The sequence below is a fragment of the Dromaius novaehollandiae genome, chromosome 6 (genome assembly GCF_036370855.1).
Source record: "Dromaius novaehollandiae isolate bDroNov1 chromosome 6, bDroNov1.hap1, whole genome shotgun sequence".
Lineage (NCBI taxonomy): Eukaryota > Metazoa > Chordata > Aves > Casuariiformes > Dromaiidae > Dromaius > Dromaius novaehollandiae.
The window spans coordinates 26800680-26822614 of NC_088103.1; the positions used below are offsets into that span (position 1 = coordinate 26800680).

The window sequence follows — 21935 nt, forward strand, 5'->3', positions numbered from 1 at the left end:
CCCTTTACCTTTGAAGAAGTCAAAATTCAGTTCTTGACTCCTAGAAAATGAAATTTTGATTTTCAGACACGAAACCTCACAGAACACCCATTTGGACTCTGCTCAGTAATGAAAAAGTGCTTTGACTTGTGGCTGTCATGAAAAATCTACGTAAGCAACTTTCTAATACAGCAGCAATGTCTGCTACGAGAGAGAAACATGTTCAGAGGCAGAGGCAAGACCGTCACTTCTGGGACCATCAGTAGCTGAATGGATCCCAAAGGTGGATTTTGTTTCTAGGTGTGAGGACTACTGACTCAGAAGGCTGTGGTCATAAGAGCCAAGATTTCTGCAAAGAACGGAGAAGTGATTTCTAAAGAATGAAACAAGCTTTACCCCCCACCCCCAGGCAAGATTTCTTTATAACTAGCATAAAATCCAAGCAAAATTAAGTGAATTCAGAGGCACAAATCTAAAGCTATCTACAAGGTTTTATTTTTTTAAAAAAAGGAAAAAACAGCAACTTGAAAACTAGACATTTTAAAAAACTTGAAGTACAAACACTTTAAGGGTACTACACCACATTATGCCTCCCTGGCAGAGTGTGTAGTCTTTGTTCCTCTGAAAACAAACAAGCCCCTCAAAACCAACCAAAAACACACCTAAACAAAAAACAGAAAAGCCCAAAACAACATAAAACCCAACCTAATTAAGTATTTCACCAAGCAAAGAAACAGATCAGTCTGAAAGAACAAAACCAACAGTCAATAAGCACCAACACATGAGGCAAAATATGCTACAGAAGAAAACCTGTACTTCAAGTCTCTCTCATGAACAAGAATTACCTTTAATAAATAAAGAACTTTAAAAATCAGTCTGCAGAAAGCTGACAGCATCACTTTAAAGAACTGGATAGCCACTGGATGACCAAAAAAAAAAAAAAATCACCGCAGAGTATGATTAGGGCCTTGACCCATGTTTTTGTGGCATTGCAATGATTTCAGTGGAACAGATATTTATATGCACATACAGCTCACTGTGGGATCAGGGCTGACACACATTTTTCTTTAGAAAACAAAGCAAGCTTTTAAAAAAAAAAAAGAAAAGAAAAACTCCAACACATCCTGATTTCAGATACAGGACTCATCTGAGGAAAGCAGCTGCACATTAACATACACTAAAATCATCAACACACCTACAAAAATAAATCACCCACACTTGACTCTATTCTATAATTAAATGGCACCAGCACTTCTTTTATAAAATGATATTTTTCTAATAATGGCTCTCAGCTTGTTCAAGTGAAGTGAACTGCTAATGAAAACTAGACAGAGATTGTATGTTAATATGTGAGAGTGGTAGTTTACAGATTTAAGTTAATGCAACAGCTACAGGTCAGAATAATTAACTATAAGTTACCAGTCTCGACACACCATAACAAGGAATTCACAGGCAATACATGGATGAAATCAAAACAGAGAGCACACATAAGTAGCCTGATTAGATGCAAACAGCAAAACCTGGAACTTCAGAAGTTTCTTCCTTGAGGCATCATTACATAAAATACAGGTCTACTGATACATCAACTGCTGCTAGTTTTTGTAATGTTTACTAAACTTTTAAAAGAAAGGATTCGCTCCTCTTCTTCAAATCCTCTTCAGAAACCACTTCCCACAGTTTGCCTTTCATAATTCATCTCCACTTAGAAGCCATCTGCTCCTTTCCTCACACACACATGCTGTACACACTCCAAGATAAACACAATACCGAATCCAACTACGTGATCTGACTTGCTCTGTAACAACTGCTCCAGCAGGAACAGCTCCCTCCTGTCCCCTCCTCACGTTTCCTGTTTTTTCCTTCTTTGCTCTCGATTTTTCTGGAAAGCAACATGCTTTGGTGCTCAGCAGGCACAAACAGGCCTCGAGAGGAATAGCTTCTCATCCTGCACTCAACACAGAAAAAGGGAAGAACGCGTGTACGGGGATTTAGGAAGGTCACAAGCAGCCTTTTACAAATTTACCGTCACAGAGACTAAGCAACGCCTCCCGTGCGGAGGCAGACTGACCCATTCCTGCTCACTCCCTGTTGTGACCGAGCGCTGCAGCAGAGCAGGTTACAGAAGGGGGACGCTTGCAAGGCCATCATCTCAGAGAATATAGTAATAAATGCCTCCAACTACTCAGCTTTTATCTGGAGACCCGAAGTCCTTCCCAAGGCCAGTCAGCAGTGCTAGCCCCTTTCACAGACGGGAGGAAGGAGATGTAGGTACCTGAAGGGACCTGCGCAACACCTCCTAGCAGGGCAGTCAGAGACAAACAGTTGAAACCTCAGGCCCTCAAGTTCCAGACCAGTGGTATAACCAGGCCTGGCTGAAATCAGTGTCTTCGTGCCCATTTCTGCAGCACCAGACAGAAGGGAGAGGCTAGTGGTGCTCTCACCAGGACCCGCGGGGCGGAAGGAGGAACCGCTGCAGTGGGCATGGGGCAGAACAGCGGCGCCTGCCCCGGGGAGAGCAGAGGCAGGCACGGGCACCTCAGGACTCCCACCACAGCCAGACAGCGAGACATTTACAGTAGCAAAGAAATATGCAGTGTCTCATTAGAGCGTGTTTGCAGGAGCGCCAGACAGGAGCTGCAAAGTGCTATGCCCAGTAAAGGTTTGATGTAAGCAACAGTTAAGTCATCACGACGAGCACAAGAATGACTCTTTCCTAGTAATCAAAAGCAGAGATTGCAAGCAGGGTGGTACTGAAGCATGTACAAATGCACCTGCAGAGGAAAAAAAGGCATTTGGTGCAAAGCAGTTTCTCAAGCAATTTTCCTATTTACTTAGTCCTCCTTACTAGTCTGTTTACCTGTTAAACGCAATGGGAGTGGGAGTACATCAGGCACATGCTCATACACAAACATGTACTAAGATGTCAGAAGAAGTCAGTCCATTTTAGCATAAGGAATTGGCTATGGAAACACCACACACTCAGCACAACAGCATCCCTGCAGGGAAGCAGTGCAGAAGGCTGTTAAAACCGCCTCAGTCATCTGGTGTATCTTCAAACCAGGAGGTCTAGGAAGGATTCCTACCTGTTCACAGACGGCAAAAAAAAGCGTTTTCACTGCAACTCCACAGGTGTGTTTCTGTCATAGGTTATCTGTTCTGTCAGAAAAATTGTCTAATTGGTACTTTTTAAAAATGGGAAGAGTAACAGCAACTTTTTCTGATAAATGCTTTATGATCCACTGGTAAAAGTGCTATCTAAAAGCAAAGTTTTGGACTGTTAGTGAAGGGTTTTGCATTTCCTCCTTTGAAGGTTAGGCTTTAAGTAGTACTGTGGCAGAAGAGCAAGAGCGCCTTTCTGCTTCCCACTGAAGAGTTAAAGGATAAAAATTCTTCTGTAGTTAACCAGTTTCTATCCAAGGGGAATTTAATAAAGGAAAAATGCCAAATGCAATGTTAATATATTACATAGCTACACGTAAAAACACACAAATCTCAGTATAAAAATAATGAGAGGCAAAATTCTCAAAGGATTCACAGCCTGGCTGCTTAATGAATGATTTGGTTCAATGGAGAGACAAACCAAATGCACACAGAGCCGTACAACTTTCTAGCCTGAACATTTGGATTAAGTTCAGCTAGTCACAGCCCACCTACGCAGCTCAAAGTACAAAAAATGAATGCAAAAAAACCCCAGAGATCACAGCGCCGTTTGGTACCCAATGTAAAAGTTATAAATTTTCACACTGGATTCAACAACTTAAAACATGCACCTTAATGTTGCACAGCTGATCTAGTTCAACTAAAAATTCTTACAAACACATCTATTACTTTTTTCTAAAGTAAAGCTTTCTTTTCAGTAAAGCATAGCAGAAATAAAACAGACTACATTGTTTGATGTGAATTAACAAGCCATAATACCTCTTCAGTTGCAAAATTAGAGAGATCTTTAAGAAGGCAGAAGACATTTAATAACAGGTAGCACGATATACTTGTTTCACCACAGTTTCATCCGGAAGAATTGGGTATTACTTGCTTTACAGCCTAGGTGGTTGTGTAGCATCCCTAGAAGTCAGAGTCATAGTACCTCCAAGCATGGCAGCTTTGAGAAGCACTCAGCAACGCTTGAGATTGCCATAAAATCCCCCCTGAGCATGCAACAGCTGGTGATATCACATACCACTTGAAGACAAGAAGAGATTTTCTGTAGAAGGACGGAAGAGAGTTTTGGTCAGTCAAGTAGAATAAACAAGTTTAAATCTGACTAGGACACATCTCTGCTTTTGTGATAAATGCCATGTAATCTTTCAGGACAGCCTAATATTTCTTCTGAGGTCCAGGCCATTGAGAAGAAAGTACTGCACATCCAGTAACCAATATGATTTGGACAAGCACCTCATGATCTCCCATTCAAACACCGATCCTGTCCATTCCTGATCCGCTTATGAGATCTGCAGAGATCACAGCACAGGAGGCAACAGCTGTGAAGTTACACATTTTTAAAAGAGCATTTTAATAACTTTTACTTGAGGAGCTTCATTTATTATAGTAACTTTTAGTAAGAAGTGGTGGTACACATCAGTCTGCTTCAGCAAATAAGGCACAAAACCCCCAAAGAAGCAATGCTCCACCACAACACACCTGTCAGTACCTGTTCCTTATTTATATGTAAGCTTTTGGGTATGTTAGGAAACATCGCTGCCCCCACAACGTGTTACCCCACGACTCTGTGGTGGGGTTTTGTAGCACCTCCCAAACAATACCGTGACTCCCTCTTAAGTCAGGTAAGCACGAAGCTATTCCTAGTGAAGGATCAGTAAGAAGCTAACAATGGTTATTAATAGCCCTTAAAGCTAACAGTTCATCTAAGTTAAATGCCAGAGTGGTAATCCCTTTATGACCTTCCCCATTTTTATGGTGAAAAATGGACAAAGTTTTGCAAAAGACTGTTGTTAACAAAAGTTCTCAATTAATTTAAATCTCAAAAATTACATTAATCTGAATCAGAAGCTACCAGACTCCACTATAAATTATTAATACGTATTAATACAGAGCACTGACTTAAAACAAAAATGGTAGGCTTAGCCTTTTATCACCTTTCAAATTCAGTGAGACTTTTGCCACAGACTTCCACAGGCCTTGAATCTACATGTTAATCCCCCAGGAGACATGCCCAGGGACTCTAACATTACTGAGTTCGAAAAACTGTCTTGTAATGATAATGGTGGTAAGGATTTCTTGTTGTTCTTCACTACCAGTCCCAAATCATTAGCACGGAAAACTCACCCTTGTAGCATGGAAAACTATTACTAAAAATCAGTCAAGCTGTGCCCTGAAATAACAAAGCTATATCTTGATCAGAAGCATGAAAAACAAGAAATAGAGATTCTGTTCAGCTTGAGAAATTTTCCTCTGCACCTCTACCACAAATGTGGATATTTAAACACATCCATAATCACTAAAATTAGGAAAGCAGGATATAGAGCATCTTCCTTCTGGGGATAAGCCAAACACTAATTTTTCACAGGCTGGTGAAGTTCCCTCTAAGCACACTTCATTTCCTGCTGCGGTGCTTCTTGAGCCTTTCCTCTAAAGAACTTGTTAAGATGCAGGAACAGACAATGCCAATGGTCTAGTTTGAAACAGCAAGTTCCCAAAGGAAAAGAAAACAAAACATGAACTAAAGCAAGCCAACCTTTGATCTGCTTGCTGACACTCTACCTTTACTCACCTTGGCTCTAGTCAGAGCTGGCCAATAAACAAGGGAGACGTGCACAGAGTCTGCTCAATCCACAAAACACACACCTGACAATGCACATGCGGTAAGAACATGGCCTGGTATGTTATGTAAACCTACATATTTATCTTTGATATAATAATACTGGTTTTGGTTGAGGTTTGGGGTTTGTTTGATTTTGTTCAGATTGGCAAGTGGCTTTGTGCAACCCAAAACTTTAAGAGCACAGCGCTCCTTTTATTGAGGTGCCTACTGTTACTCCTACATAGAAAAAGTAAAGAGTATTAAATACTACAGAAATTGAGGCATTTAAACCAAACTCTGAAATGTTCCACTTGCTCCTGAAAATTTATTATATGTGTTTGTAGAAATCCATGTGAGAACTGTGTCTAAGTCACCCAGAACATGGAGAAGTAACTGTAAGATATGTTGTGGAAGGGAAAGCTTTCCCCTTCTTCCTCAGGTCAAGCAAGTAAGTAGTTATCAGACACAGATAACCAATCTCCTGAAGCACAGGATGTGCATGACATGGTGGTTCGGATATCATCTGATTAGACATACAGAACCCAAGGAGGTGAAGTTTGGCCTCAGTTTAGCTGCTGCAAGATGTAAATTCTGTAATCATGGCCATTAGGTTACCATCACAAACACACTAAGCGAAGCCCACAAAGCAAAACTGAAGTACAAATGCCTTCTTTCTCAGTTTTACATAGTGTCCTTCTCTTGTACAACAGATGTTACTTAGGGCACAAGAATCATCTACAACTGCTCTAAAGATTTGCTCAATACAAGATCATACTCACTCCACACACTACTGTTTATCTTGCATTGGTTTCTACCTCAAACAGAACACAGGCATTTTGAAGCGATTGAAAAATGGCAGCTACGGTCTACAATTTCTTTCCCTTGCATCCTATCTCCCCTTTACGATATACTTTAAACATCAGCAAAACTTACAATCATGGCTAGCAGGTCCCGCTTGTACCCAAGGGTCAAAAGGGTCTCCAACTGGCAAAGGCTCTGGAATGTCCTAACTGATACAATATGAAAACGTAACTGGATCGGTCAAGGACAGCACATTAACAACTTGATTGCCTTCCAGCTCATTCATTAGATCCAGCATTAAAGGTTAACACCAGCAGCAACGCAGTTTGCAGGAGGGGGGAAAAGCACACAAGGGGACAGACCGTGGCCCCGATGCACATGAGCAGCCGCAACGGCAGTACAGCTGCCCACCCAGGATGGCAGGCAGCTCACCTCGTCTTCCAACAGTGGTTTTGGCAGAATACAGGAGACTTGGGGGATGGATGAATACGCTGATGGAGACAGAAGGACAAGATTTGGGAAACGCCAAGTGTTTCCAGGCCAGTCTAATTTATTGTTTGCGTAGTCCCAGGCCCCATTATTTTCTCTGCAGTATTTCACAGAAGCCGTATTTAAAGAAACTTTTTTTTCCAGTGTTGACTGTAATATTCTGTTCTGTCTCAGAGGTCCCAAGACATGAAAATACAACAGCAGTCTGGAGGGGGAAAACAGTAATCAACACTTAGACTAGTTATCACTAAGAAAACATAGGGGACATTTCTTAATATTGAAGTTTCAGCAAAAACCGTCAGAAAGGAAGAAGTTTAGAAACAGACTGGGGACTCTCACTCTGGGGCTCACTGAATGACAAAACAGTTACCACAACTAGTCTTAATCTGATCGGCCTCCTAATTTACATGACACACAAACCTCTCCCCCCTTCCCCCCCCCCCCCTCCCCCCCCCCGCCAGGGGGGTCAGTTCCCAGAATTACCATTCATTTGGCTGGGGGGCTGTTTCAGTCCCTGTCAGCATGTCCCTGCTGGGCTGGAGGTGCTGGCATTGCTACCTAGAATGGACAGCTTCTACAGGGGAGGGGGCTGAAAAGAAGAAACAAGAAAAGCCCTCTCAGGGACCTGCCCAACACATTCACAGACCAAAATGAAAGAGATGCATGCGATAGACAGGAAGCGAGAGATTCCAGTGGACTCCTGAGACAAGATGTTTCAGTGATTTAAAGCAGCTCGACTGCAAAGACAACTTCCTGCCTAGTCCTTGCAACCAAAAGCAGAGCCATGCCAGCCTACTCGCATTCAGCAGCCCAGGTATTTACTGATTTAAGAAGCAACAGGGCTAAGTCAACTTTAAAGTTGTTACTAAGGACAAAAATACAGAGAAAACAGACAACGCAACAATTATTTTTTACTGACTCACCAGTGGCTTTCGTGGGTGCAATCTGTACAGCTCACAGGTGAAAACGGCAGTCAGGGCAGGTGATCTTAACACATCAGAAGCAACTTCCTTTATCCTATCCCCAAATCAGACTTACTGAATCCTTTTCTGTAACATGACAGCACCTTTCTAGTTCCTTATACTTAAGCTATGCCCCATCTGTAATCAGTATCACTCTAGATCTCCTCAGAATCTAACCACTACTCAGTATTTCTCCCTAGTCCACAAAAATAACCCTGATCCCTGCAGTTGTTCCATAATGTGAATGTTCTCTTGTCCTGTTTTCATGTCAGAGTAAAGCTTAAAAACCAGACAGAGGTTGCTGTGGAACGGACAGATAATGTAAAATTCAATGCAGTACAGTGCACCCAAAAGCATGATGTATACTAAAAATCCAGAGGCTAAACAAGGTTATTACATATGAAGTCCAGACACAACACACTATAAAAAATTGTTAAGTAAGCCATTAATTAGATTCTATTAGACTTAGAATCTTTAGAAACTTTATATATTTTTGTGTTCTGTTTCTCATTAACAAAATCAACAAGAACTCAAAACGATTCCATTCACACATATCATCCCAAGCTAAAAAATACAATCACAGTATCCAAGAAACAGTACAGTAAACATACATAAGGTATATATTTCCCTCCTTGTGATACTCCAGTATCCTCACATGGCTACCAAATGCTACTGAGAGCAAAGGAAAGGAAATCAAGATGCCTGCCTGCACATAGGGGTTCACACCCCATACTGTTTTTCTCTTTAAAAAAAGTAAAAAAACAAACAAAAAACAACAAAAATACACCTGTTACAGGTTCCATGACAAGGGTACACGGACCCACCATACAAAATCCCCATCTGCCTTGAATTCTTATGCGAAATGGAAGGTTGTAGGTTGTATTTTGCAGAAGTTACTCCACAATAATTTCTAGCATTTCACAGCCAGCTGCTTTAAAATGCAAATATGAGAATAAAGAGATGAGAGGATAACATTCATTTTCACTAAAAGTAGCAATCACGCAAGGAGTGAGGGCTTTGGATCAGAATTAGGCCTCACTTGATAACCCCACCATTTTATATTCAGTTAACTTTCTGTGAGTATCTGATATACCTAGTATTACCTGTTCCTCTTTTTCTTTGGTCTTGCTTCTGGAGACTCTGGTAGAGGTAACATCCTGAGCTGGAATGACAGAGATCTGATGCAGTGGCATGTTCATCACACCGCCTTGTTTGGTCCTGTCATTTATAGGAAGGAGGCTTGAAGGCAGTGCTCATTCGGTGCCATTGTCAGTCCTTGCACCTAAAAAGTAAAAATATTAGATGATGTTAAGTAGCTTGAAACGCAGTTGTTTCTAAACTGAAGCTAAGCCCCCATTGGACTGAGGTGGATGTCTTCTCTCCTCTCCAGTTTCTGAACAGGAGAGTTTTTGGTGCACTGGCTGGATGAGGAATGAGGCAGGTTTTCACGAGCTAGAACTAGACGGGTCGGAGCACAGTCTATGGAGGGGAAAAAAAAAAAAATTATCTGCCAGTTCTGAAAGTAGCCCAAGAGCAGAGCCAGACAGCAGGGTCCCAGTTTGAGCCCGCATGGATGGGGAGGAGGTGCAACAGCAGCTCTCCCAGCTGCATGAGGGAGCAGCTGCTGGAGGTGGGGGCAACAAGGCTCGCTGGAGGTGGTTTCTTCAACCACCAGCTCCACCGTGCTGGACTGAACTGCCCCAGGTATAGTACTGGAATAGATGTTGTGGCTTTGCTTAAAAACATTCAGGGGTCCATGTTTGGCTCCTGACTACAGAATGGTAATCATCCAATGGAGGCACTGCAATGTGTGCGATGTACTGTGTCTTCCACAGTCACGTGTGAAGAAATGCCCCCGTTTATATATAAGCTAAATCTGGCAGTGCAAATATCAACTTAATATGGCATCATAAAATGGGAAATATTACACAGCCTTAACAACAGCGGTGATACCAGCTTATGATAAACCTGCTTCTACTTACCCCCCAGCAGAGGTTGGGGGGGGGGGGGCGGAAAGCAAACATAGGTTTCTTCTATGTAAAGAAAAGATCTCCAAAAGTTATGACAAAACTGTTGCCACCAATCATATACTGGAATAAGAGCCAACGGCTTCTGCCTGCTATCAGCAAACAAAGCGTCCCATCATCTACTGCCATCAGGAACACCAAAAAGGAGACTGGACAACTGAACTAGTAACACACCAAAACAAAACGTACTTTTCTCCTGCACTAGAAAGCAAATACTTCAAAACAGGGAGGCAGTAGGACTGCATCAGAAGGAGAGAATGGAAATTTGCATAGCCTCATCTTCATTACACATATTTTATACATGTATTTTATAGGTAAGGAAACTGGATTTTGTTCACAAAAATCAGCGAATACTTGGGGTTGGAAGGGACTTTCAGAGATCATCTGATCCAATCCCCTGCTCAAGCAGGGTCACCTAGAACAGATTGCGCAGGACCATGTCCACTCAGGGTTTTGAGCATCTCCAAGGATGGAGAAATCCACAATCTCCATGGGCAACTTGTTCCAGTTTGCAACTACCCTCAGAGTGAAAAGGTGTTTTCTTCTGTCCAGATGTCATTTCCTGTGTTTCAGTTTGCACTCATTGCCTCTCATCCTGTAAACCTTATTTCTAGGTTATAAATTAGATTTCATGTTGGATTAATAACAGGAAAAATCCAACCAGCTAATTTTAACTGGAAACCATGAAAATAGCTTTGAAAGAACTGGAAAAGTATAAGAGGGGAAGAAACTGAAACTCTGTTAATAAAGACAAAGCTTAGTTTTCATTATTCCAGTGCAAACCATTTTTTGTTCCCTCACAAAAATACAGGTCCTCAAAGTGAAAATCTTACTATATAGATATAAATCAATCAAAAAAATCAAAGCAAATAAAGGAACTGGGAGGGAAAAAATGTTGTGCAGATGCCAGCCAGCTCTATCAAACCCTTCTTATAGATTTTTAAATTAAAAATTTTATAAAATTTCAAAAATTCTTGTATAAGAAATCAACTTTGTAATGCTTCTAGGCACCTATGTAAAGATGTACCAACTCGCAATATGAAGAGGCATCCTGCAAGCTGTTCCTTTGTTAAGGCCATCAGAGAATAGTATAATCAAAATCCCTTGCTAGGAATCAGAAATCCACTGGACTACACACACCTTATCCTCCTTTTACTAATTCAACTTTACACAAGGAAGCATTAAAGATAGGGAAGACAGTAATAGACAAATTAGCCAAAATTGGCAACACTAATGTGAAAGGCAGGCATAATTAGCCATACCTTTTATTAGATTAGCAAAGTTGCATCAAATCGAAAGCTTTCTGAAACATGTAGGATCATGGAGTGTTTAGCTGGAACCTAACCTGTCGCAAATTAAACATAATCAATTGTGTTTAAAGAAGGGCTTAGAGAGGAATTAACACAGCAGGGACTATATTAAATAGGGCAACTGGATGATGCACTGCTCCACCATTTCCATAAAATATCAATTTTTTTTCTCTTCCCCTCCCCCCCACCTTTTTTTTTTTCCTAAACTCTGATGGGGGAAAACGGAGACTAGCTGGGTGGCCTATCTATTATGCTGCTTAAAGTGGTATAACCCAGCACTTAGTGCATTCACTTAACATATATTGCATAAATATTTTACTGAATATAATATTTAATTAATTGGAAATTTTAAAGATAGGCCAAGCTTCCCAGGTTTTTTGATTCTGTGGAAGATGCTGATCTGGTTCTATTTCCATTGGACTCTGCAGGAGCACTGCAGCTGTCTAAAACGAAAGCAGGGTACGACCTTTCAACTGCTTTTCCTTAACTGGGGGGGAAAAAAAAAAAAAAAAAAAAAAACACATTCCAAGGGACTTTAAACAGGCAATGACAGTTCAGTGTCCTCTTTCCACAGAGGGGGGAAAAGAGTTACTAAAGGTTATACAGTAAGTTGTTGGCAAAAACAGAAATAAAGGCAAAGCCTGCTGCCTCCCAATCACACTTCATTTGCTGGATGGAGCACTCAGCCAAATTCAAGGGTGTTACTGACACCTGCTCAGGATTTAGGCCGCATTACTTGTATAGATGCTGAAACAGTACATCATAAAGCATACATGACAGCTATGAAGGCAACAGGCTCCATAACTTGTAGGCATCACCCATTTTAAATATAAAACCAACCTTCTACATCCATAAATGAGCAGTAACAAGGCACTTCCTTATTGGAGGACAGAGGGAAACATGGGACTTACCAGCACTATTTAATCTCAGCTCTAGTAAAAGGAGAACACACTAAACTTCCCCTGCCCTCTGCGCACGAGTTTAGCTTCATCCTGGAAAGGAGTCAAGCCCTGAGTGCCAGAGGAGCGAGACACTTGGGCTGAGGCAGGAATGTCAAACTGCAATAAACAAAGCAGGAATGGAAGGTATTTTCCCAAGAAAACAGAAGGAAATGAAATACAGAGAGTGTTAAGCTCCAATGAAAGTCTGCTAGGCAACGTGTTCAGTGCTACTACCACCAACGGCTGAGCCAAGGGAGAACAGACCCAGTTTTGCATCCCCCTCGGAAAGGGTTCTCGGACTTGCAGGCAAGGACATCTTATTGCCCAACTGGGAAAAAGGAAGACTAGAAGACACAATTAAACCCCTCTGATTATAACAAACAAATTAAACCAGTTTTTCTACGAGTACTTCAAGGATGGCATGTGTTAGAATTCCTCGAAAGAGCTCAGCCAGCAGATACAATCCTATTAGGTATTCAGAGAAGATGTGAAACAGCCCTTCTTTGGTAAAGGAGCCTGGTAGACACACTCAACAAAGCCTGCCTCTGTTCAACGGCAGCTGGGAAAACACTCTAAACTTAATACAGATGCCACACTAGTATCTCAGATCTAGAAATCTGTAACAATGTGCACACTTAAAACTTGTCAGTGTCAACCTGAAAACACCTTAGCTCCAACAGCACTAATTAAAGGGTAAAGTTACATGAGTCAACTGGCCATCTGCAGCACCAAGTGCAAACAGGCAAGGATGCCAGAAAAGCAGTGCCACTCAACACAAAACGAGTTAAGACAAGCTCCACAGGACTTTTTCCACAGCTAAATTAATACCACGGGATCCCCATTTTGGATGTGAGAAGTTTGGCACCCGAGAATTGGGATCCAAGCCTCGAGCACATTGAATTGGGGACCTGCCAGACAGACACCCAAGTAGGAAATGCTGATGCTAGGGGACTGCTTCTAGATCCTCCTTCAATTCAGCATTTGCAGCAGTAATCCTACTCCACAGTTAGATGCTTAAGCCCTCTCTCACACAAAGTGAGCAATCCTCATTGCTACGGTAACTCTCTGGTCTATCCACCAGCTCAGTACACTCACTGAGAAGGGCTCGACTTCCTCCTCACTTGTGAGGGATTCTAGTTCATAAACCCCACATGCAAAAGAGTTCCCATGGCCACCGGTGTAGATGCTATTCTGTTCATGGAAAAAGGACTTTCCAGTTCCATTTTTTCCTGGAAAGGTAGAAGTAATCATAGCATGAGAGAAGAGACCAGCACGAGCCAGGTCTCATAGGCACAGCAGTCATTTGCCTAAAGAGGATGAGGGATCTTGTTCTTCTGCTCCATGGCTGCTCCTTAAGTATTTTGTCCAGTGACTGGTATGTGAAGTCCCCTAAGGGGTTTACATGCTCCCAGGTTAGAGAGAAATTGAGCGGGAGTTTTGACAACTTGATGCTTTGGGCTCGGGAACATACAGAGCTCTAGGAAGACGCAGGTACTAAGCTCTTCAAGCCATGGAGATTTCATTTTACCTTCAGAATCACTTAATTTGGGCATTCGGCAAACGATAATAAAACTAAGCGTGTTGTCACAGCTTGCCACTTTAGGGACTTCTCTATTGATGCTGCCAGCTGTCATTAAGCCACAAGTATTAGACTACTGCTCTTACCAAAGAAGGTTTCCTGAAAACCTGGCTGACAGGACAGCCTGAAGCTCTACTATTCCTGCTATCTATAGCGACACTGGTTCCTGCAAAATCGATTCCAGCAAGACCACTATTGTGGAGAACCTTCAGACTATTTCAACAGACAAAAAAGGGCAAAATCCTGGCCTCAAAATCCACAGGACAGTCCTCAATGGAGCTGAGATTTCACCCACGTAGTCCAGTTTTGCTCTCAGCGGGGCAAAAAAAACAGTAACTAAAAATGCCAGCAGGCATCTGGAACCACATCATTTGTAATGCTCCAATCCTCATTACGCTGCTAGAACCATGCAGCCACAGCAACAAGATTCAGAGAAAATGAGACAAACGGCCTTTCAGGTACTTTAGAGGCAGGAGGGAAGGAAAAGCATACATGCAACTCGGGCCTGGTGGCCAGGGCATCCCCCCGAGCAATATGTCTTCTGGCAGTAACAGACAATTAGATTCCCTTGGGTCATCAGCATTAAGTACATGAGAGTGGACAACCTACAACAGGTAACCTCACTATAGCACAAGTGACCAGGAGACCATTTGAAACGCCACTTCCATCCTAATGGCACAGCATCCACCCCCTCAGGACCTCAGTTTCTCCACTGAGGAAGTAAGGACATATCAGCCATGAGATGAGCCTAACAGTCTTTAAGTTGCTGAACTGTTACAGTGAGGAGTGCCACTGGAAGAGCTTATGTGGAGACAGATATTCTGCCTTCCCTCACCTGCCCCTGTTGCAGCCTGTCTGTCTGCTACACACTCCAAAATAAATCTTTGCCAAAGATTCCCAGGCGGATTGCAGCAAGTTTGAAGATAAATACAAATCACAGCTTCCTGTCTACAGCTTGGTTACTAGTGGAATCTGAAAACATGTGGTATGAACTGAGCAGTTTATTAGGTCATTTAAACTTCTGAAAGTCCACCACATGCCCTTGCTGCACGGCATATGCTGGAGAACTTCGTAGCTTCTTGCTTGGAAGCTGTAGTGGCACTGGCTGCAGATGTACACAGGTCTTCCCCCCTCAAAAAAGCATCCTGTGGATAGATGTAGGTGTGTACACACGCTTTACATTACTCTCAGGGGAAAGAAAAAAAAAAAAAGCCAAAATGTTTCAGTTCTGTTTTCCTATTTAAAGTCTGGTAGGCACTTTCGACAATAAAGGAATCTGTTTTCATGTGCTGGAAAGAAATAAACCCTGCAACACGTGGTATAAGCAAGACAATAGTTTCTAACAAAATGGAATTGGAAGGAATTCCTCCTGTGTGTTTTCTCAACTGCCTGTCCCAGGTTTCCTGCACTTTTCAACTCCCCTGGCCGCATTAATGACAGTGAATTGTACCAGGTAGGCCAATGGTCTGATAACCTGGGGCGGGGATTAAAACAGAGTAATCACTCCTGTGTAGATAAGCAACATGTTGCAGCACTGTCTAATGACATGAAAAATCCAGCCACAAAACTGATTTGAATATCATCCATTTCTTGAAATAAAAAGTCGGCATAAATCATGACGGATATAATTTAACTTTGGTAAAACATCTAAGCTGTTGTTTGCAACAGAGATAAGATAAAAACTATTTATGAGACTTAGCTTATTTTGCAGCTATCCCTATAACCCCGTGCTTTTCAATCTTTTTCAGTTTATGGACAAGACTTTTAGGCAGAGTTGCAGACCCTTGTACAGTAAGCTTAAGCCCAAAGAGAACAGACTTGGTTTCTTAAACACCTTTTACGACTTAGATGCAGACCCTGGACTTGTGGGGGTGCACAAGCTAAAAACTGAAAAGTGCTGCCCTAAGACATTACAAAACATTGCTGTGAACTCTGATCTTCTGAAACTTCCCCTTCTACGTAATGTGAAACCTGGCCAACCCAAACAGGAATGGAAACCCTCCAAAGAAACCTCAGACCGCTGCAAGTTAGTGTAACAGATTCATCAGTAGGCATACTCTAAGCGAGACTTGAAACCATCCATTAACACAGTTCTGGGATCTGTTTTTCTGCTGGAGGCCTAGATGTGATGTCTCAAAACCCCACGAGCATAAAAATCTCTTTTTTTTTTTTTTTGTTTTGAAAGTGCCAGAAGCACTTATCCTTAGAAAATTCCTGCATGAAGGGTTACTTCGCTTACCTACCCTGCCATTTCAATTGGAGGTAGCTTATGCATATTTTTCATACACTATGTATTTCATATTTGCAAATATTTCCAGCACTATTAGTTTGCATTGGCACCAGTTTGAAGCTTTTATTTACGTTATTTTGAGCTTGTCAGAACTCCTCCCCGACTAATGTAGCTTACATAATCCTTTTCTAGAGATGACAGATGTGCATTTTCAAAAAAAGGATCCTGCATCTGTGTTTCATTTTGTTTTACTATAGCTTAATCAGTGCTTTGTTAACAGCATTATTTAAGAGATACCATCAAAGCTCAAGCACTCCACATGCAGTTGTTAGCTTGAGAAACAAATCTAATCAAGGGGACTTAAGTTGAGGAAAGGGAGAAGAAACAACTTCTTTCCCAAAACTTTCCCTGCAGTGCCTTTCACAGTTTAGCATTAGCTTAACACTAAAAGTTAAAAGAACCCTTATATTCAGATCTTGCTAGTATAAACCTGAAGTATTGCTACTTACAGCTATGCTTCTGCCCATATAACTTGCACTGTTTACTAGCTCAGCTGCAACTTCTCACTTTAATGAATTATCTCAGTTCCTCCTTTCTTCCACCTGCTAGGATCCTAAAAATAATGAGCTTCAAGATTGAAAAATATTTTTCTTCTAATAACTTTTTTAAAATCATGTCATTATTTAGTTGAAATGAACAGAAAGAGGTAGAAACCGGACAAGGGATCCTTGTGCATATTCTTTTTGAAAGCTTCTCAAGACATAGGAATATATAGCTGTAAACACACAACGCACAGAAGGAATAGATGCATCTGCCAGCTTTGACTGACTCCTCTCAAAATAAGAATATGATTGTACTTACAAACAGTTCTTCATAATACAACTGGACAAGCAAGCTGTTAAAACTACAGCATCAATAAATAATGGGTGCCAATGTCTTATGGCTCCCCCCGCCTCCCTGATTTCAGTGGGAGATGGGCAGGCTCTGCACCTCTGAGAAACAGACTCCTTAAACTCAGTTCCTTTCAAATCAAATCAGTTGCTGAGTATAATTATGTACTAGCTTAGCAGCACTCAAAAGAAAAAGTATTACTTCTCCCTGTTCCAATAACAATACAGTCCATACAATCCCTTGAGAAAAAAACATATTACTTTTGCCCACTTACATTACCAATAGCAACTGACCTGCATCACAAGCATCCGTGATCACTACTGATACCCTATGGCACCCACAAAGTGCCAGGCGCTATCCACACACACACACACGCGCGCGGGCAGACAGAGCCTGCTGCAGAGGCAGAACTTCATTAACTAAATCAGTGGTCTGCTAGGTAATACACATTTTTAAACACTGCCCCTCTATATTTGTTGATGAAAGTCTGCAATAGCATCAGCAAACCCTGGGACAGTCTCTAACTAATAAGCAAAAAGAAACAGAGTTAATGGAGAAATTTCAGTCCCTGCACTGGGAACCTGTAAGGGTGGAGCCTGAGAGAGGTCTCAGGACTTCAACAGTCAGAGCTGCTGTTTCCTAAGCTGGCAAGCAGCTCTCCAGCTGCTCCACTGGATTTCCAAAGCCACTTGCGTTAGTGCATACCTCTTGCTCTTTCACCTGAACAATCATCGTTCCACCTTACCACTTCACAGTAAACACATCTTCCAGGCCCCGAGGTGCTTCCAAATAAAGCAGGTCTAACACATGAATCACACAGCAATCTTTTCCAAGTGTTCAGAGCTTTGTTCCAAGCAGGATGTAATATCGCAGCATGTAATATCACTCTGAGTCACGATCCCATCAATTTCCACGATAAGCAGAGTTTGGCTTTCTAAGAAATTAATGCCCCTCTCCAAAAGTGGCATTTTTCCCCTCTGACCTTGTAGTGAATCCATATCGCAGTACAAAAATTAGGCAGCCTTGATCACTTGGATGCAACTAAATTTTCCTTAAAGACTGGGCCAATGACTTGCTTCCTCATAATAATCACAGTCAGATAACCACACGCAACAGTACCAAGCCCCTTCTTAAGGTTTTGAGGAAGGTTGTTTTTTGTTCTTCGTTACATGTCCAAAACCACTGCACAGCATTAACCTACATGAATTCCACCACACAGATGCTGCCCGTTCATGCTGGTGAAGCAACCGTCAGCGCATCATTTCCTTACTAACCCAGGGAGATGGCTAGAGAGAGTGGTGGCGAGGCTTTATGTGATTTGAAATCCTTAAATTAAAGGAAAATGAAAAAGTCAGATCACTGGGAAGACAGGTTTGGGAACAGCTCACTTAAATTGCCATAGTCAGCCCTCCGCAATTGCCCATTTCCCTGCAATCAGCCCAGAAAGGTCCACAGCACACCCACTTGATACACAACACATATCCCTTTCCGCTGATCCTGAGAAAAAGCTCAAACCCGCAAAACTACAACATGCCACGAAAAGAGAGCATGTGATAGCTCAAGGACATTACCACACCCCAGACCTCTAGAATAATAGCGAATTTGTTATACAAAATGCCCATATGATCAGGCAAAACGTTCCACATGGTGATAGAGTTTTTAAAACAAAATTGTGTTGAATGATGTTGCAATCAATTGAAAAGCAGGACATACTAAAACATATCTGGAAGAGCAAGTGAAATCTGCACCAGCATATATTTGCATGCAAGTTTCTAGTCTAGTATACAAAGTCCACATGATATAATGTAACACATATGGATATTTATGATCACTTCCCATTCTCTATTGTAATCTCTTCTGGGTTCATAAAAATTGAAAGCAGTTCTGTAGTACAGAGAAAGATTGCTCTGTACATTTAACTTCAAAATTAATAAAGACCTTTAAAAACCAAACGCATCAGCTTATAGTGAAGACAATGAAAGCCTGTTTTTCTCAAACAGTGTAAATATTTACAACAGCAGATAGTGAAGAAACAAAACAATCTCATTATTGTTCAGTGAGGACATTGCTCACATTCTGTATTATATACAGCTAACAATGATACATTTTTAGAAGATTCTCTGCCATATCACTTATTTTCCATTACATCAGAGGATAACATTTGTGAAAGCTAGTTACGAACAGGAGTGTAAGCAACATTCTTCACTATTGCTTAACTGCTAAGAGGCTTCAGTACTCCTCTTGAGCTGGAGTAAAAAGAATATACTATTGACTAAATGATTCTGTACTTTGAAGAGGTATAAAATCATTGCCTCTTTGCCTCTAGCAAATAATAAATTTCCAAAATGGTGCACATAACGTATTTCTTTTGAATGATTTACGAGTTAAATCACAGATAACTATTCATTTGCAGTTTTAGGCTGCAACATCTTTCCTTTCGAAGCCTTAATAAAAATCTAGATTTCGGCATCATTATGACAAACTTTAAGCTCTTCATGAGGAAATAGCTGTGAACCACATTCCTCAGGACTTGTACAACCCAGGGTTCAGAGAGTCCAAAACTATTCTTCAAGAGCTCAAGCGTACAGCAAAGAGGGCAACATATCAAGCATTCTGTACCTGATTCTTCCACAAACTTTAATGACACAGGTAAGTAATATTTCAGACCATAATTTCTCATGCTTTAAAAAGAATCTGAGCTGCTAATGCAAAGCTAGCTACCAAAAGTTATTTGCTATCCCTCAAGAGCTACTTTTCATTTTAAATGCAGGGAAAAATACTATGAGACATTGAACTGCAACAGCTTTCAGCATGAGCTTTTTACTGGAAGTTATATTCAGGCATAGTATGTCTACTTTACAGTTTCATAGTTTTCAGCTTTTTCCAAGCTGATACCTTCTCTATACAGTGGCAACATCCAGTAAAAATAACCTCCTTTCCAAAGAACAACACGGGACAGGCCAGCACTACGAGCTGCGTGAGAACTCCCACTCCAGAAAGAATAATCGACTCTGGGGGTCCATAGCCTCCTGAACATAAATACCCATCTTTAACCTTTTTTTTTCCAAGTATCACCAATATAGACATGTGCTTGCTGGTTGTTGTTTAGTAAGTCAGATCACTTAAGTTCTTCGCTTGAGTCGCTTCTGTATGATGGAAGGATAACAATACTTCCACCTCCCCACCTTCAGCATGTTTCATCCATGCAGATCACTTCTGTGGGGGTGGTATTGTTCCTTACTGTGGTAATATACAGTATCTGGCCCAAACAAGATCACAGACTGAAGTGCTACAGTAAGATGAGCAATAACAGCAGTAGATATATTAATCACTCCTTCAGTTTCACACCTGCATAAACAATTGCTGTTGGTCAGCAGCAATTACCAGATCCCTGATTTTACACAGTTGCTAGAGACAGATAGGGTATTTCTCATCAATTTCAACAATAAAATTATGCTATGAAGAGTTTAAAAACCTGTGTCACAGCATTATCATGAAAAAGCAGAGCCATACAAAGCCTGCAGAGTCCAGGTCCATGAACAGAATTAACCCCCTGCAGCACCAGAACGAGGTGGTCTCCTTCAGCTGCAACCATACCATGGGGTACGTAGCAGAATTAAAAAGTCTGTGTGCACTCTTCATATCTCAAGTGTCCTTGGTGTAGTTTAGACCAGAAACTGATTTGAGAGGGCTGACAAACAGCCTGGCTTCCCACATCCCAGCTCCCCACGTGAGCGCTCACACCAACACGACTTGGCAGCAGAGAAGAGTCAGCACAAACCATTTCCTTTGAGCAGCGCGTTGTTCATTCACAGGAGCGTGCTGCAACATCTGCCCATTCCATGCGTCCTCCCCCCACGACTGCTCCGCGCCACCAGAAAAGAGGGAACTGATATGACATGGCTGAGCCCCACAGATAAGGCATTCCTTACCACGGTCTATAAAGGGCCATTCATCTCCACAGCACCTAAAATAGCCAGTAGCTGCGATCACGGGATGAATACACGACTGTGGATTGCTTTAAATCGCTGCCTTCTTACACTTACAAGAAACCTAGTGTCCAGTGGTTATTTCCTCATCCTTTGTCCTTCTTGTTTTCTTTCCAGCAATTGAGCTTTAATCCTCTCTGTCCCATCCAGATAGCAGTCCCTTCGTTTTGGGCAACATAACAAAAGCAAGTGATGTTACTTAAAGACACTACTAACCCAGATGGAGTGCTAAAGACTTCACAGAAGGATCAGAAGCTCCCAAATGCAGTCATAAAACTAACAGGCTGATTGTGACAGATACAAATGCTTAAGACACATGAAGTTTCGAGAAATATTACAAAACTCTGCCAATCCATTCCTATGCGCTTAAAAGCTTTGCAAAAAATTCTACTAAAATAACCACTGTATCTTTCTATCACCAAAACTAAAGCAGAATTTCTAAAATTGGTCTGTGAACCACTAGCAACTTACTGCCAGTCAACCACAGCCAGCTGCAGAGGCCTGCTAAGTAAGAGCGCAGTGTGCGGGTACGGAGAAATCACGCCTATCCAGAACTGCAGAATTCGGAATTGCACAGGCCTGTTCCTTTCTGCTTGGGAAGAGGCTGACTCGCAGCACTCCGCTGCCTTGCTGCTTACGTGATTTCTGGCTTTTCCTCAAGGAAGTGCTTCAGGCAATGACCTCCATCAGCCGTGCACAAACAGAACTTCGTAGGTTAAGCCCAGGACTCCTCACCCAAGTTACTCCACCTAGTAAAGATGTGGAGGAATCCTTACCATTAGAGAGCACAGCAGGTTGTTAGAAGAAACTGCATTTAGAAGGATGCTAGTAGTAGCCAGGGCAGTATGGTGCAATGGATTCTTGGATGCTGTTGTATATCCACAGGGCAAGCAGAGGAAGTCAACACGGGAAGTTGTCCAGGCAGGGAAAGGCTTAAAATAAAATTCAGGATCATGACGACATCACTGATGCCAAATGA

The 21935-nt window shown here is 41.8% G+C and overlaps 1 protein-coding gene across 3 annotated transcripts in view; it reads right to left on the reverse strand.

The window, feature by feature from the left end:
* Positions 1 to 21935, reverse strand: part of MARCHF8 (membrane associated ring-CH-type finger 8) — a 106028-nt gene that overhangs the window by 67847 nt on the left and 16246 nt on the right. For 2 of the 3 annotated variants that reach the window (XM_064513982.1, XM_064513980.1), the window contains exon 2: positions 9093 to 9271. In XM_064513982.1, the coding sequence (XP_064370052.1) occupies positions 9093 to 9188 (96 nt within the window). In that variant the 5' untranslated portion in view covers positions 9189 to 9271. Of the gene's footprint in view, positions 1 to 9092; positions 9272 to 21732; positions 21835 to 21935 lie in introns of those variants that run through there. The other variant, XM_026112549.2, reaches the window with a different exon arrangement.